The 17,092-nt window shown below is 40.0% G+C and overlaps 1 protein-coding gene across 1 annotated transcript in view; it reads right to left on the reverse strand.

Annotated features, from left to right (window-relative positions):
• Positions 1–529: 529 nt before the first annotated feature.
• ajap1 (adherens junctions associated protein 1) overlaps positions 530–17,092 on the reverse strand; it is a 208,202-nt gene continuing 191,639 nt past the window's right edge. The window contains exon 4 of the mRNA XM_072244784.1: positions 530–602. Coding sequence (XP_072100885.1) covers positions 530–602 — 73 coding nt within the window. The remainder of the gene's footprint in view (positions 603–17,092) is intronic.

The raw sequence follows: 17,092 nt of genomic DNA on the forward strand, positions 1-17,092 counted from the left end.
TATTGAATGGAACTTGATGTACCTCATGGGCCATTTATTTGGATTTAGCATTTTACCAGATTTTAAATAGGATTTAAACTTGTAGAACTATCTCATTGATCCTTATAGCCGATGCCAATTATGCTAAACTTGACGAATGCCAACTGAACACCAAATAAAGTAAACTTCAAGAATTTGCAAATATTGAAGGTAGATTCGAACAAATATAGATAGGATGTAACTATACCCAACAATTAGAATTGGTGTCCATTGTAGAATAAAGTTGTTATTGGGGACAATGAAAACTACTTCCTCAAATGATGCAAAATGTCAATGGAAATGTCAACAATGCTGTTAGAATAACACTGAATGGAACTGAACCCAGTAGATGTCATTAACTGGATATTTGTCCTTTGGTATGTGGTCTTGCCTCCTTGGACAATATTAACAATTAACTACAAGGAGTAGATGGTCTAAACTGGAGAGTCATACTTACCAAGAATTAGAAAGGTGACGTCTGCCCGCCCCAGGAGAAAGAGCCTTCGGCCAGTCAGCAGGAGATTTCAAACCATTTCTCCGATACGAAGGGCACTGGGATAAGCTGCCGTTCAGATGGGGGTGTTCTGCAGTGAGCAGAGAAATGGGCTTGCACGTGCTTGCACGTAATACACATCAGGCAGGCCTAGTCAGGCCTGCTACAAGCTAAGCTTGAAAGAAAAAGTCTGTGTAAAGTGGCACTTTATCAAATTATTAGAACATCGACCTCTAACTTAAATGAAAAAGAATATTTTAGGCATTTTAAACTCACTGTTATTTTGATCAAGATCCCCAAAATTTGGTACATTAACAACTACAGTTACAACTGAAAGAAAAATTAAGTCCTTTTTTATATAATCAGTTCATGGAATTGATTAAAAATTGATAGGCTGACACCCTTAATAACAACAAATAGCAAATATTAATTACTCAGTTAAAATTGGGTCAGTTTTTTCCTTAAAACCTTCAAACACATTTAATCAATGATTAACCTTGCATCAAAGCAGGTTAGAACGTCTGTATATTGTGGGTAAACTAGGGTTGGTTATTGCTTTATTCATTAATTATTTAAAACTAGGCACATATGTTTGGTTCATCTGATAAAATGCACTCTTCCCTTGGGTGACTGGGCTAACTCAAGTTAGTTGTACAGCAGTGGTTTGACTTCTCTTCACCACCACATGTAAGGCTAGCCTAAGTGAGAGCCCAGAAAGATGAGCTTGGTATCCAGTGTACTGACAGTATCTCACATACAATGCTAGATAACGTCTTTTTCACTATATATGAAGGAAATAATTCCCAAAAGAGGTAGCTATATTTTTTTAAATGCAAATATTCTAATTCTCAAGTGTGTTAACTGCAACTAGTTCACAAACTTCATATATGAGAAGCAGGTTATCTAGTTATAATAGTTATACATTAGTCATAGAAAATAAAGGTTGCAATGTCTTGCCAACATGAGCAGTTTGTCAAGAATGACTGCAGCTCTAAACACTGACTGGGAGTATCTATCAAAGGATACCCCTGAAACACCAGTGCTTCCAGGATAAGACCCAAATACACAAATGCTATTCTTTCTTCACCTTTAATTATTACTTAGACAACTATTGAAAATCAGATGGCTGCATAGTTTTTCTCTCACCGAGGCTCAGCTTTTCCCACTCCGCTCCTGAAGGCATTGACTCTGGGGCATTTGATCAAGTGATCTTTGCTCATCTATTAGCCAAGTCTGATCCTAATATGTCCACATTAATAAGGACAGTGAAATAACCATTAGAAAAGGAAAGTGTGAGTAATGTTTCCCATCTCTTTCCTTGCAAGAAAACCCATTCCCCAACTTTATAGTTTCTGAATATGTTTCCTAGTTGAGATAATCTGATCAGTGTTTATAAGATTGGGAATTCCTGCTGTGTCCACCTCAGGGATTCTGAATGTCTGGAAATGCTTAACTATTTTGACAACTATTTTGATGTACTTAAAGACATATAACAATGAAATATTGACTTAACATCACCATAAAAACAGATCAGAGTTGAGCTCGTGGCAAAACGTAATAGGTTATCAGATCTTTTTAATTATGGAAGCTTGAAGTTTTTCTTTGACGTAAATTATTTAATATTTTCAATTCTATTCAGGTTTTCCTTTGAATTTGGCCCCTATTGGCAACATATTGAAAAAGCACAATGGCCTATCCAAGTTAAATAGCCAAATGAGAGATAAGACCAATGTTGAATACAAAAGAAGATATTATAAGAACAAGATAACAAATATAAATGATGAATATATACCAAAACATTAAAGGACAGGAGCAACAAAAACTGTGATGATTGGTTGGTCATGAAAACAGAAATGTCATTCTGAATTAAAGGAATTCTCTACTCATCCAAATAAGCTTGAATCTATTAAATTGATCTCTCCAATGAGATCAACAAAAAGGTTAATGGAAAAGAAAATCATAGTTAACGGTGGAAGGAATGAGGAAATCTTTATCAGTGGGTAAGTGAATTTAGAAGGAAAAATATATATATATACAGTCTGTACAAGTGCAGCCAGTGACAGATTTATGGATTTTATGTTATTTTAATGTTATATTTTATTTTCAATGTGAAATTATAATAATATTTTATAAACTTAAATTAAATATACATATAATCTGTGTGCATACGTTATACTAGTGTGTTATATTCTACAAATATCAATATATAAATGTATATAATAAATAACATTTATAAATCTGTCAATTGGTTCTGTGTACAGACTAACTAAGGAAAAGGCATTAATCTAGTTAATGTCCAAATAAAAAAAATTGAATGGCAGGTGTAATAACACTAGTACTAAGTTTGAGGAAGGTATTATCTTACACAGACTTTAAATCTTGAAGTTCTCGGGGAGATACAGTCCCTACAATCTCCCAGGTCCATATTTATAATTTTGTGATTGTTCTCACAGACCAGAAGGAATATTTTTCCATCTTTCAAAAATGATGTCAAAAAAGGCTCAGTTACCTTGATTTTAGTAATCTGACATTAAGGATGGAAGATATAATTCCTTTGTAGGAGGGCTACATTAACATTAGCCTCATACCGTGATGGTCGTGCCTTAGGTTTTCATTTCATTATTTGAAGTTCCAAAGATAGAATTTGAAAGGACCCCAAGAGCAATCATATACTTAATGTTCTGTGAGGATTTAAATGCAGTTCTGGATAAAGACTTATCTTCAAGTTTGAAGGCTTTGAATATAATGTCAATATATTGAGTTGAATGGAGAAATGCTGACAGGACATGGGCAAGACATAGTTGTGGACAGAGACAGACACCAGTGGTGCACCACATAAATGAGCTTTCCAGATTTTATTTAATCAATTTGTTTTGCCTCCCACAGCATGTTATAGAATCATAGTGTCATAGAGTCTTACAGCAAGGAAGCAGTCTCTTTCGCGATTCTTTCTTGGATACCAAGGTCAAGAAAACACACCAGAGCCCCTGCTCCCTCAGAGGGCTAAGTATATTCATCAGGCCAATGTGATTCTCACCAATGTGAGGCACCCGAGAAAGCATTTGATCAAGATTAGATTACATTAGATTATGAGGACACTCAGTCCTCATTGATTGTCATTTAGAAATGCATGCATTAAAAATTGATACAACATTCCTCCACAATGATATCACAAGAAAACACAGGACAAACCAAGACTAAAACTGACAAAACCACGTAACTATAACATATAGTTACAACAGTGCAAAGCAATACCATAATTTGATGAAGAGCAGACCATGGGCACGGTAAAAGAAAGTCTCAAAATCCCGATAGACTCATCATCTCACGCAGGCGGCAGAAGGGAGAAACTCTCCCTGCCATGAACCTCCAAGCACCGCAAACTTGCCGATGCAGCACCATTGGAGCACCCGACCGCAGAGGACTCTGAGTCAGTCTGAAAACTTCAAGCATTCAACCAGCCCCTCTGACACAGTCTCTCGGAGCACCATCCCCTGCCGAGTGCTTCGACCCCGCCCCGGCCGCCTAGCAACAAGCAAAGCCGAGGACTCATGGCCTTCTCCTCTGGAGATTCTGGACCACACAGTAGCAGCAGCAGAAAAAGCAGGCATTTCAGAAGTTTCACCAGATGTTCCTCCGTGCTCTCACGTCTGTCTCCATCAAATCAGGATTGTGCACGGCACCCTACCTGACAAATAACAGACATCACCACCAGAGTGGCCGTTGCGAGCTGCGTCACGCCGCCATCTTCTCCTCACGCATCACAACATGAGATATGAACTACTTTGCCCAGGTCTACAAGAAATTGCAGAGTTGTGGACAAGCCCAGTTCATCAGAAACACTAGCCTGCCCTCCTGTGCTTCTGCCTACCCTTCCTAGTGCCTCAGGAAAGCCAACAGGATATTCAAGGGCACCTCCCACCCCAGTAATTTTCTCTCCTCCCCCACCCACTGGGCAGAAGATAGAGAAGCTTGAGAACATGTACCGCCAAGCTCAAGGTCAGTTTCTACCATACTCCTACAAGAATCTTGCATTGACATTTTTTATGATAACGATGAATTCTTATTTCTCACTCTTTCTCATCATGGCCCATGTACTTTGTAACTGCACACCTCTTCCTCTATAACTGTAACACCATCTTCTGCATTCTGCTTTTCTTCTCTATTCTCCAATGTACTTACAGTATGGAACAATCTAGCTGGATGGTATGCAGATAAAACCACTCACTCCATTTCAGTACATGACACTAATAAACCAATTATCAATTCATCCTACAATAATCCCATTGTTATGTCTCTCTACACACTCAAACTGTATCACTCTATACCAGGATCACTGCACAATGACCCAATTAATATACTAACCCACATGCCTTTGGGATATGAGAGAAAACTGAAGCTCATAGAAAAATCCCAAGTGCCCGGTGTGGGGATTGAACCTGCATCTCTGGTGCTGTAATATAGTGGCTCTTCTAGCTGTTTAAAGTGAGCTGGAAGGTAATCAACTCACAGGGCATCACAATTTGGTATGCAGTTGTGTGAGACTCTGTATTTGCCATTTTCCATTAGTTTTTACAAATGGAACTGCAAATTATCTAGTTAATATAAAAAATAAAAGAAAAGTAAACATATATTGGAAATGTTATTAATCAGGCATTGCATTTACAATCCCACATAAGCCTTCGTTGGGAAGAGAAGGGAGATAAGTAACGAGAAGAGCGAACAAACAGAAATTAATTCAAGTCCACAGAGATATGTTCTGCTCTATGCAAAGCTTTGTGGAGGTAAATTTGGAAAAGCTATTCCACTGATCAGTGAATAAGTAAAATATCCAGAATATTATCAAAAGAATGTAGAGAAAAATCTGACAACTCTCAGGCTTTGAACTAACCCAGCTGCAGAAGCAAGAACTGATGAACTAATGTAGATTTTTTTAAAAAATGAACAGAAAAATAAAAAAAACATGAACAAAACAAAGGAAGGAGTCTTGGCTAGGATTTATGGTACACATATCAGACTAAACTGGTGGAGAATCAGACAGCAGTGACCATTTAGGCATGGCAGACCATTGGCCAGAGTTTGGTGGGAAGTAATGGGGTCCAGTATTTGGAGCTGAGAATCCAGAACACTGGGGGAAATCAAGGGAATGAATAGCTGGGAGAGTTGAAAGAATAGGAGGCTGGGAAATTTGGGAAAGTCAGGGGAATGGGTGACAGGCAGTGATAGTACCATTGGCTAAGTGGGAAAGCAGGAATGTTGGAGGAATCGGTTGCATTAAAGAGTAGAAAAATTGGGGATGTAGGGGGAGGAAGTCCTGGAATATTGGTTGGTTAAGGGAATGGGTGCTGGGAACATTGGGGGAATTGGGTGAATAGAAGACTAGAATGTTTGGAGGAACTGGAGGACAGTGATATCTGCATATTAGGTTGGAATGGAATTCCTTATGGCAGGGAGGGAGGAGAATGGAACTGTGAAGACAAGAATTGTGATGGTAGAGTGGCTGGGGAAAGAGCCTGAATATCACGGATTGATGGGCTAGGGGTCATTTCAATGCAGGTACAGGAGCCTATCCGATAATGAGGCTAAGCCTTTCAAGATACCCCATTCACAACAGCTGTATGAAAAACAATTTGTTCCCAGGAGATTTCAATGATAATGTCTATTGGATGTTGAGTTGGGAAGTTGAGGTGGAAGAGGTAAAGGGCTGAAGAAGAAGAATTTGCTAGGGGAGGACTGTGGTCTATGGAAAAAAAAGGAAAGAGGAGGGGAACTATAGGGAGGAGATAGGCAGGTGTGAGGAAAGAACTGGGAGAGGATAACAAAAACATGCAATAGAAAAGCAACACACATCAAAGTTGCTGGTGAACGCAGCAGGCCAGGCAGCATCTCTAGGAAGAGGTACAGTCGACATTTCAGGCCGAGACCCTTCGTCAGGACTAACTGAAGGAAGAGTGAGTAAGAGTGAGTGAAGGAAGAGTAATACTCACTCTTCCTTCAGTTAGTCCTGACGAAGGGTCTCGGCCTGAAACGTCGACTGTACCTCTTCCTAGAGATGCTGCCTGGCCTGCTGCGTTCACCAGCAACTTTGATGTGTGTTGCTTGAATTTCCAGCATCTGCAGAATTCCTGTTGCTTGTGCAATAGGAAAAGTTGTTTATGCCATTAGGTGCAGGCTAACTATGTGGGGTTGCTCCCCCAACTTGAATTTGGCCTCTCCACTTCCCATGGGGATCACTCTACCAGACTCCCTTGTCCCTTCCCACTGATCTCCCTCCCAGCACTTATCCCTGCAAGTGCTACAGCTGCTGTTACACAACATCCCCCCACCACCATTCAGGGACTGAAACAGTCCTTCAAGGTCAGATGAGACTTCACCTGCAAGTCTGTTGGGGTCATCTATTGTATGTGGTGCTACTGGTGTGGCCTCCTCAACATCAGCGAGACCCAACATAGATCTGGGTACCACTTTGTTGGATGCCTTCACTCTGTCTGCCACAAAAGGCAGGATCTCCCAGTGGCTACCCATTTCATCTTCCCATTCCTATTCTAACACGTCTGCCCAAGGCTTCCTCTATGCCACGAAGGGGCAAAACTCTGGTTGAAGGAGCAACGCCTTGTATGCTACATGGGTCAACTCTAACTTGATAGCATGATCATTGATTTCTCCCTCCACCCTCTCTCTCTCTCTCTCTTTTTCCATTCTCCATTCTAGTTACCCTCTCGCTTCTCTTTTTCTCACCTGTATATCACCTCCCTCTGATACCCCTCCCTCCTTTCTTTCTTCTATGGTCCAGCTGTCCTTTCCAATTAGATCCCTTCTTCTTCAGCCCTTTACCTTTTCCTCCTATCCTCTACCAGCTTCTTACTTCATCTACCCTCTCCCACTAACCCACCTTCCCTTCGCTCGGTCTCACCGATCACTTGCTGGCTAAAACTTCTTCCACTGCCCCTACTTCTTAGTCTCACTTCCGTCCCTTTCCTTCCCTGTCCTGATGAAGGGTCGTGGTCCGAAATGTTAGCTGTTTATTCCCTCCTATAGATGCTGCCTGACCAGCTGACTTCCTCCAGCATTGTGTGTGTGTGGGTTGCTCAAGATTTACAGCATCTGTAAAATCTCATGTTTTTGATTTGCTTATTCAGTCACATTTATGGCCCAAGTATAGCTATTATGGTAGTCTAGGAGAGACATGAAAATCCAATGCAAGCAGACAGGTTTCACAAACAGCAACGTGAGGATGACTTGATAATCGTTTTTTCATTGAAGGAAATGTTTTGACTGCAGGGTACAAAGATGTCTCCTGCTGTTTCTTCAAACAGAGGCATTAGCTTCTTCTATCTACCTGAAAGGACAGGCCGTCTTCAATTTAATACAGCAATCAACAACATTTAAGAAATCTTTGTGTGCACTTAACTGAAGTGTAATTATAAGCTGTCAGTAAAACACAACTAGTTCTAAAATAAAGTCACAACATATGACAAAAGGGCTCAGGTGAATGGGAATAAGATATAACAATTTTTTGTGACTTCTTGAACTCAAGTAAATGGAATCAACCTTCTCTCATTGGAAGAAATAATTCATTTACCTATTAAATTTAACATCAACCTTTTCCCCCTATGAGTGGTAAATAGTAAAGAAAGATTATTCCCCAAACAAATGTATAATTATCTATTAACCTGGCTACACTTAGAATGATGTTCCTTCCTCTCAAACACAGTCAATATATCAGAAATGCACATTGATACCATCTTCATAGGTGGTAACTAATGGTATGTTGCAACACTTTAACAGTGACCTCATTCATCAGGGCTGGCACCTAATTGGCATAATTTTCAACTGACATTAAAAAGAATAAAAGTCTTTGCAATTCTGTTAGATGTACCCTCACTGTCAATTCTGATATATCTATTTGGAAGTTATTACTTGTTCTTGGACAGAAGATTGCTGTTCCACTTCTCTCCTGCAGAGATATTGACTTTAAATTAAAGCTTAAAGGAGTATTCCCATTATTCTCGAGGTCCAGAATGCCTTCACCAATTCTGTAGATGTTTTCTCCCACCCTATGGAGCTGTCTCCAACTTAATGCCCTGCTTCTGAGAGTGGCAGAGATGGAAACTCACTATCTATAACATTCTCATTTCCTATCTGTGATCCCCCTTGGAAGGAGGTGGGGGGAATGGTGTGGTAGGATTGAATGACCATGAATTCAAAACTTTGAGTGATTGCACCATTGTACGTTTTAAAGTCATGGTTACTTGGCCAAGTCGAGGCAAAACATCAAACACCTATCAGAGGACATTCAGTTTGTCCCTGATGACTCTTACCAATTTTTCTAGATGCAACACAGTAACTATCCTCTCTAAATGCATCAAAGGTTGGTATAGCAACCACTTTGCTCAAGAAACTGCGGAGAGTAGTGAACACAGACCATGCCAACCTCCAGTTCTACTCCTCTGCTACTTCATGAAAACAGCCAACATAATCGACAACAACTTCCACCACAGTCATTCTTTCTTCTCCCCTCTCCTATTATGCAGAGGATACAAAAACTTGAAATCATGTATCAGCAGGGTCAAGGACCACTTCTATCCTACTGTTATCAGACTCTTGAAATCTAAAAGTGAATTCTTGATCTCCCAACCTACCTCATTATAGCCTTTGCCCTTTACTTGGTTATTCGCACTGCACATTCTTTGTGCTACAACATTGGAACCTCTTGACCATATCTGTATGCTTTTATTCAGTGAATTGCTGCTATGTGATCAGATGATTAGATATTTGCAGTAACAAGCAAGTATACAGCTGTACCTAATAAAGTGGCTACTGAGTGTACTGCCCAAATATTGCTTAAATATTGTGAAGGTCTCTGCATCTACCACAGACTCAGGTAGCACGTTCCTGATTGCAACTACTTGAGAAGTAAAACTTTTCTTCTCAATTTCCCAAGTCAAGAGTATAATTGAGTAGCTGAGGTCAAAGAATGAAGAGGGGACCAACAGCCTAGCTTATAAACAAGACTTACAATTTTGTTTGACAAAATTATCATTATCAAGTGTATAAATGGTTGGAATCTTCACTCTGAAGAGAGCTTAGGAACATTATAAAATGGATCAGAGATCTGAAGAGAACCTGATGGAACAAATGGCTATTATGGGAGCTATGAATAGGAATGAGTTTTGATACACAGTATATATTTGTCAATTTCACAGCAGATGCTAGTGTTCACTCAGCAGATGTAACTTACAAACTCAGAATTCCAGTGATGTTCCCATTCTAAGCAATAAGGTGTTTAAGGATTTTGTCTCATCTGGATTTTAATTGATAGACTCAAAATGTTAATTAGTCTGCTTAAGCATGCTTTGCATAAGAGTGAGTTTCAATGCAGGAACTGTAAAAACACCAATTAAAGATTCCACTGCATGTTCTGGACTATGCCTTTCATCTAAAAGCATAGTACAATTTTCAAAATTATGGGGCAATGGAGAATCCGTTGTAAGAACTTGGTAGATCAAGTCATTGTCAATGTTTTATTGAACCTCTCCATCAGAACTCTGTAACATCAGCAAATCCTTGCACCCACCCATTCCCCCCAATCTCACTGATGCTTGATTTGTTGGGTTACTCGTTACCTGTGGTCTCTGGTGTCTCCTTTTCAATTTGTGGCTTGGTTCACTGTATATACTACGGTAGATACAACAAATGCAAATGCAAACCCCAGCTAATGAAAAAACATTTCTCAGTCAGATACATAATCCTTTCACTCCACTGCATCCTGTAGAAGCATACTGCTCTGTCTAATATTGTCAATGTAAGACTGAATAGCAAATTATTGCAACGTCTCAAATTTCTGGTAAGCAACCATTGCAAGCAATAGTCTATTACTTCCCTTTGGACTTGGAGACAATCCAATGTAGCAGAACCAAGATGAGGCACGGCAATAGGCCCATCGTCAAGAACGAAGAAGACCTGAGGTTCGATCGATTTAAGTGCTAGGCTGAATCAGAAAGGTCGGGTGCAGGCCGAGTCAAGGCAGCAGGGTCCAGGCCCCAGAATGGATGGAGGTGATTGAATCCGATGTTTGGGCGACGATTTAAGCACTGTGTTGAATCAGAAAGGTTGGGCACTGGCTGAATCAAGGATTCAGGCCCCAGAGTGTATCGAGGCGAGTAAATGCCAAGTTTGGCGATGATTTTGTCAGGGTGTCGGGGCCTGAGACAAAGGATGGGCTAGTTCAGCACATTTCCCCAAGACGTTTACTCAGTTCTACATTGAAGTAATGGTCGGACTCTCAGGTCAAAACACTATTTGCTTGCGTTTATTGTTTACATGATTTGTTTCTTTTTCTGCACATTGGGTGTTGGACGGGCTTTTTTTTATGAATTCTTTTGGGTTTTTTCATTTTGTGGCCACCCTTTAGGAGTCAGAAGGCTCAAAAATTCACAGTCTCAATTTACGTGAAACGCTGAACGTGGTTTTTACGAAAATATCCCTCCTATATAACCTCACTCAAGTATAACAAACATCTCCTATGCAATGCTAGTTTAGCATGCATTTTAAAGCTCAGGAAAAACATTAGCCAATTTATTTTTTTTTAAGTTTAATTTTGTGTTAAAATTTTGTTTTGACAGTGTTGGTGTTATAGTTTTAAGAAACGAGGAGAAGCTCCTTGAATTATAATGAGAGTTTGAGCAGGAGCGACTTTATTTCTCCTAGTTTATCAATCAACTTATATTTGCCAGCAAAAGATAACCTTTCCTGAAATTGTCAAATCAACAGATGACTCATATGGATGGCAAACTTAGTGTTGCCCAAGTGAGCAAAAGGCTGGTGTGTCTGATAAATGGCTCAGCACAAAATATGAAAAAATACATTTTCATCTTATTCTAAAAGGGTTTAAATAAATCTTCTCCTTTAATCTAGAATTACATTTTTAAGTTTAATGGCCATGAAACTGTAAATACTGGATGGAAGTAGACTGACAGTTTTGCTGCCGGATTCTTGATGTCTAGTCTATCCACAGGCTGTTATGTATCATCACAGCATTGTCCAAGATAAACCGTGAAATTGGGGAATTAAGCATAATATTTATAAAGCTAAGCAGAGTTGGTATGTCAAGGTTGAACGCTGAAAGATTAATGCCTATTTGACAAATATATCTTCCGCACCTCACCATAGAATACCATAAAACTGTAGGTGACAAAAGCAGAAGATAGTTCGGGGTATAAAAGTAGAAAGAGCAGGAGTGGAGTGGAATAAATAAAAATGAGAGCACTTGTAACAGAGTATGGTTAGTAAGTGGACATATAGAATCTATTTGTAAGAGGGTTAGAGAGATACGGTCATTATCTGTCTGATCAACAGATGTGCAGGTGTTGTTCTGTAAGTTTGTGGCGTGTGTAACAAACTGTATGCGGCATACATTTTATGTTGTGAAGTAAGGGTAAAGTGTACTTGGGGATTTCCCAGCAATATCTCTCCCACTTACTTTTGGTAGTATTGGTGCTATGGTCATAAGAAATGGCGAGTAGCTTACTTCTTTAGACCCAGTCACTCAGTTTAGGACTTGAGATGCTTTAGTGAAAGTTTCCACCAACAAACACCCAGCCCATTCACCATCCCACCGCATTCACTCCATCACCAGTGGAGATCATTCTAAATGGCTGCATCACCATCTGCCATGGGGAGTGGAGGGGGGAACGCGGGTGGCTACTGCACAGACGCACAGCCAAGGAAACCAAGCGGTTGCATATATTTATATATAGCTACTGTCATTCAAAGTTTTATTTTTATGTATTGCATTGTACTGCTGCTCCAAAAACAACAAATTTCACGACATATGCCAGTGATATTAAACCTGATTCTGATTCTGATCACTTATACGATGCCATCTAAAAATACATTTAACCGGACCACTCCTGCAGCATCAACGCAATGATGACGATATCGAATACAGCATACTGTAGGGCTAGCACTGTTTACAGGTTCCTCTCCAGATACACGCCATTCTGACTCAGACGTGTATTACTGTTCCTCCTTCGTCATTGGCCTTCACCAAAAACATTGTACAGGTAGGTTTACTGCTGCAGATACAGATGTTCAAGTAGGTATTCATCAACTACCTGCCCTCTCATGGATAATTAGGATTCAGCCATGCATACTCGTCTTAGCAGTAATGCTATCATGCCATAATATGCTATATCTGAGATATTAGAGCAAATGAAAACAAAACATTTAATCCGCATGAGATTAAGGCGTATCTTAAAGGTAGAAAGATAAATAAGGAATTGGAGGGTTTTTAGGAAGTGAGCACCAGAACTTAAAACCCCAGGAGCTGAAAGTACAGATAGAATCATGAAGCTGATAAAGGTGATGCGAATAAAGAAGTCAGACTGTATGCAAGAACTTGAAAGGATTGAAGGATCAGAGTAGCTTATGGAGACAAAGAGAGATGAGGGCACAGACAGAAATAGAAACAAGGACAAGATGTTTAAAATTGAGGCTTTGGCGGAAAAGGAATTAATGTAGGAGAGTGAGCACATGACTCCTGGCCTTTGGAAGAGTTCAAACTGATGTAGGGTAAAACAATGGAGACTGGCTGGGACAGCGCAGAAATACTCAAATCCAGAAGGAACACGTGAAAGTGGTAAGAAGCTGAGGAACCAGTGAGCTGAGTTGCAGATGATCACCAGAAAGTAGAGGCAGTTCATCCTCACCCTAGCAGCTAGGAATGGAAGATCCTTACTTATAAATGTGAAAGGAGGTCATTCTGTCCAATGGGCGTGTGCTATCCACCAGCACAGTAATCACCCCACCACCCCCAACTGTCCTTCATATGTCCATCAACTTCCCTTAAAATACCCTGCAGTGTGACGACGTAAAAGAGCAATTGACAGTACCTATTAACCCACCAGGACATCTCAGGGAGACGGAGAATCTATGCAAATATGGAATGTCCTCATGACTACGGAGTGAATGTGCACAACCTATAGAAAGGGCAACTGAGGTTCTGATCAAACCCGGGTTGCTGAAATCGTGAATCAGTCACTCTATTATGTTATCTTCACCATACTAGTCATGGAACAGTGTTTCAGTTGGGAAGCAATCAGAATGTCAATAGACAATAGACAATAGACAATAGGTGCAGGAGTAGGCCATTCAGCCCTTTGAGCCAGCACCACCATTCACTGTGATCATGGCTGATCATCCACAATCAGCACCCTTTTCCTGCCTTATCCCCATATCCCTTCACTCTGCTATCTAATAGACAATAGACAATAGGTGCAGGAGTAGGCCATTCAGCCCTTCATGTCCTCATGTCTATTTGGAAAACAGCTCTGTTCTTCCAGTACTGTTAGACAAGCAGGGAGAAACAAACAATCTGCTGGACAAGCTCAGTAGGTCGAGCAGCATCTGTGGGGTGAAAGGAATTGTCGATGGTATAGGCTGAAACCATGTATCAGAACCTGGTTCACTCCTCATGCAGGGCTTCAGCCCAAAATATTGACAATTCCTTTCCTCTCATAGGTGTTATTTAAGTCCCTCCAGCAGTTTTCCGCATCTGCAATCTCTTCTGTCTATAAGCCGAGACAGCATTTTCACTCTGACTGCCTTTGGTTAGTAAGGGAAAAGTATTGATACACAAAAAGTGTAGATACTGCAAGTAACACAGAAAGCACAGAAGTCAATGAGTCATGCAGTATCTATGAAGGGAAATGAACAGTCCCATCACTGAGACCAAGAAATAGAGAGGAGATAGCCCATATAAAAAGGTGAAGGGAAGGTGTGGATTAAGAGCTGGTGGATGAAGGGTAGATCTAGGTGAGGGTGATGAGCAGTTGGAAGAGGGGAGGGCGGGAATGACGTCAAACGATGGGAGGTGACAGATGGAAATGACTAAGGGTTGAAGATGATGGAATCTGTTAACGAAGAAAGTTGGAGCATTGAATAAATTTGAATAAATTCCTTAGGGTCCAGGAAGCTCAGGTCATAACTCATCTCATAACTGCTTTGTAGCATTAAATTAGATAGATAACCCATTATTAGTTAGCGAGAGGAAATCTGTAAAATCATCACTGACAATGCCTGAAATAACGCTGGCAGAGGCTGAGAGAAGAACAAGGAGATGCTGGGAAGGGAAAATGTGGTGGGGGGGAGGTGGGTGTATGGTGCAAATATGCCATAAAATGCATGCTTTCATTTGGGATATTAATTACATCATTATGCAGTCAGATTACTGCACAGCAAAAAAAGTAGAATAAGATATTGCTTTTGGTTTATTATTAATACATGTACTGAGGTACAGTGAAAAACTTTGCAAGCCATCCATACAAATCATTTTAAAAACAAGTATATTGGGGTATTACAAGGGAAAAACAATAGCAGAATGAGAATACAATTTTATAATTACATTTAAAGAGAAAGCTCATTGCAGGTTGACAAGGATGCAGAAGGCCAGTGATAGAATTGGAGGGACAAGAGGGGGAGGTGTTGCATTGCTTGTCAGAGAAAATATTACAGCGGTGCTCTGGCAGGATAGATTAGAGGACTCATCTAGAGAGGCTATTTGGGTGGAATTGAGGAATGGGAAAGGTGTAGTAACACTTATAGACCACTTATAGTAACACTTTATTATAGACTACCAAATGGGGAGCAAGAACTGGAGGAGCAAATTTGTAAGGAGATAGCAGATAATTGTAGCAAGCACAAGGTTGTGATTGTGGGAGATTTTAATTTTCCACACATAGACTGGGAAGCCCATACTGTAAAAGGACTGGATGGTTTGGAGTTTGTAAAATGTGTACAGGGTAGTTTTTTGCAGCAATGCATAAAGGTACCAACTAGAGAAGGGACAATGTTGGATCTCCTGTTAGGGAATGAGATAGGTCAGGTGACGGAGGTTTGTGTTGGGGAGCACTTTGGGTCCAGTGATCACAATGACATTAGTTTCAATATAATTATGGAGAAGGATAGGTCTGGACCCAGGGTTGAGATTTTTGATTGGAGAAAGGCTAACTTTAAGGAGATGCAAAAGGATTTAGAAGGAGTGGATTGGGACAATTTGTTTAATGGGAAGGATGTAATAGAGAAATGAAAGTCATTTAAAGGTGAAATTTTGAGGGTACAGAATCTTTAAGTTCCTGTTAGTTTGAAAGAAAAGGTTAAAAGTTTGAGAGAGCCATAGTTTTCAAGGGATACTGGAAACTTGGTTCAGAAAAAGAGAGATATCTACAATAAATATAGGCAGCATGGAGTAAATGAGGTGCTCTAGGAATATAAAGAATGTAAAAAGAATCTTAAGAAAGAAATTAGAAAAGCTAAAAGAAGATACGAGGTTACTTTGACAAGTAAGGTGAAAATAAATCCAAAGTGTTTCTACAGTTATACTAATAGCAAAAGGACAGTGAGAGATGAAAGTGGTCCCTTAGAGAATCAGAGTGAACGGCTATGTGTGGAGCCAAAGGAGATGGGGGAGATTTTAAACAATTTCTTTTCTTCGGTATTCACTAAGGGGAAGGATATTGAATTGTGTAAGGTAAGGAAAACAGGTAGGGAAGTTATGGAAACTATGATGATTAAAGAAGAACAAGTACTGGAGCTTTTAAGGAATATAAAAGTGGAAATGTCTCCGGGTCCTGACAGGATATTCCCTAGGACATTGAGGGAAGTTAGTGTGGAAATAGCTGGGGCTCTAGCAGAAATATTTCAAATGTCATTAGAAACGGGGATGGTGCCAGAGGATTAGCGTATTGCTTATATTGTTCCATTGTATAAAAAGGGTTCTAAGAGTAAACCTAGCAATTATTTGCCTGTGAGTTTGACATCAGTGGTGGGTAAATTGATGGAAAGTATTCTTAGAGATGGTATATATAATTATATGGATAGACAGGGTCTGATTAGGAACAGTCAACATGGATTTGTGTGTGGAAAGTCATGTTTGACAAATCTTAATGAATTTTTTGAAGAGGTTACTAGGAAAGTTGACGAGGGTAAAGCGGTGGATGTTGTCTATATAGACTTCAGTAAGGCCTTTGACAAGGCTCCACATGGAAGGTTAGTTAGGAAGGTTCAATCGTTAGGTATTAATATTGAAGTAGTAAAATGGATTCAACAGTGGTTGGATGGGAGACACCAGAAAGTAGTGGTGGATAACTGTTTGTCAGATTGGAGGCCGGTGACTAGTGGTGTGCCTCAGGGATCTGTACTGGGTCCAATGTTGTTTGTCATATACATTAATGATCTAGATAATGGGCTGGTAAATTGGATTAGTAAGTATGCAGATGATACTAAGATAGGTGCCGCTGTGGACAATGAAGTAGGTTTTCAAAGCTTGCAGAGAGATTTAGGTCAGTTAGAATAGTGGGCTGAAAGATGGCAGATATAGTTTAATGCTGATAAATGCGAGGTGCTACATTTTGGTAGGACTAATCAAAATAGGACATACATGGTAAATGGTAGGGCATTAAAGAATGCAGTAGAACAGCAGGATCTAGGAATAATGGTGCATAGTTCTCTGAAGGTAGAATCTCATGTGGATAGGGTGGTGAAGAAAGCTTTTGGTATGCTGGCCTTTATAAATTAGAGCAT

The sequence above is a fragment of the Mobula birostris genome, chromosome 27, assembly GCF_030028105.1.
Source record: "Mobula birostris isolate sMobBir1 chromosome 27, sMobBir1.hap1, whole genome shotgun sequence".
Classification (NCBI taxonomy): Eukaryota; Metazoa; Chordata; class Chondrichthyes; order Myliobatiformes; family Myliobatidae; genus Mobula; species Mobula birostris.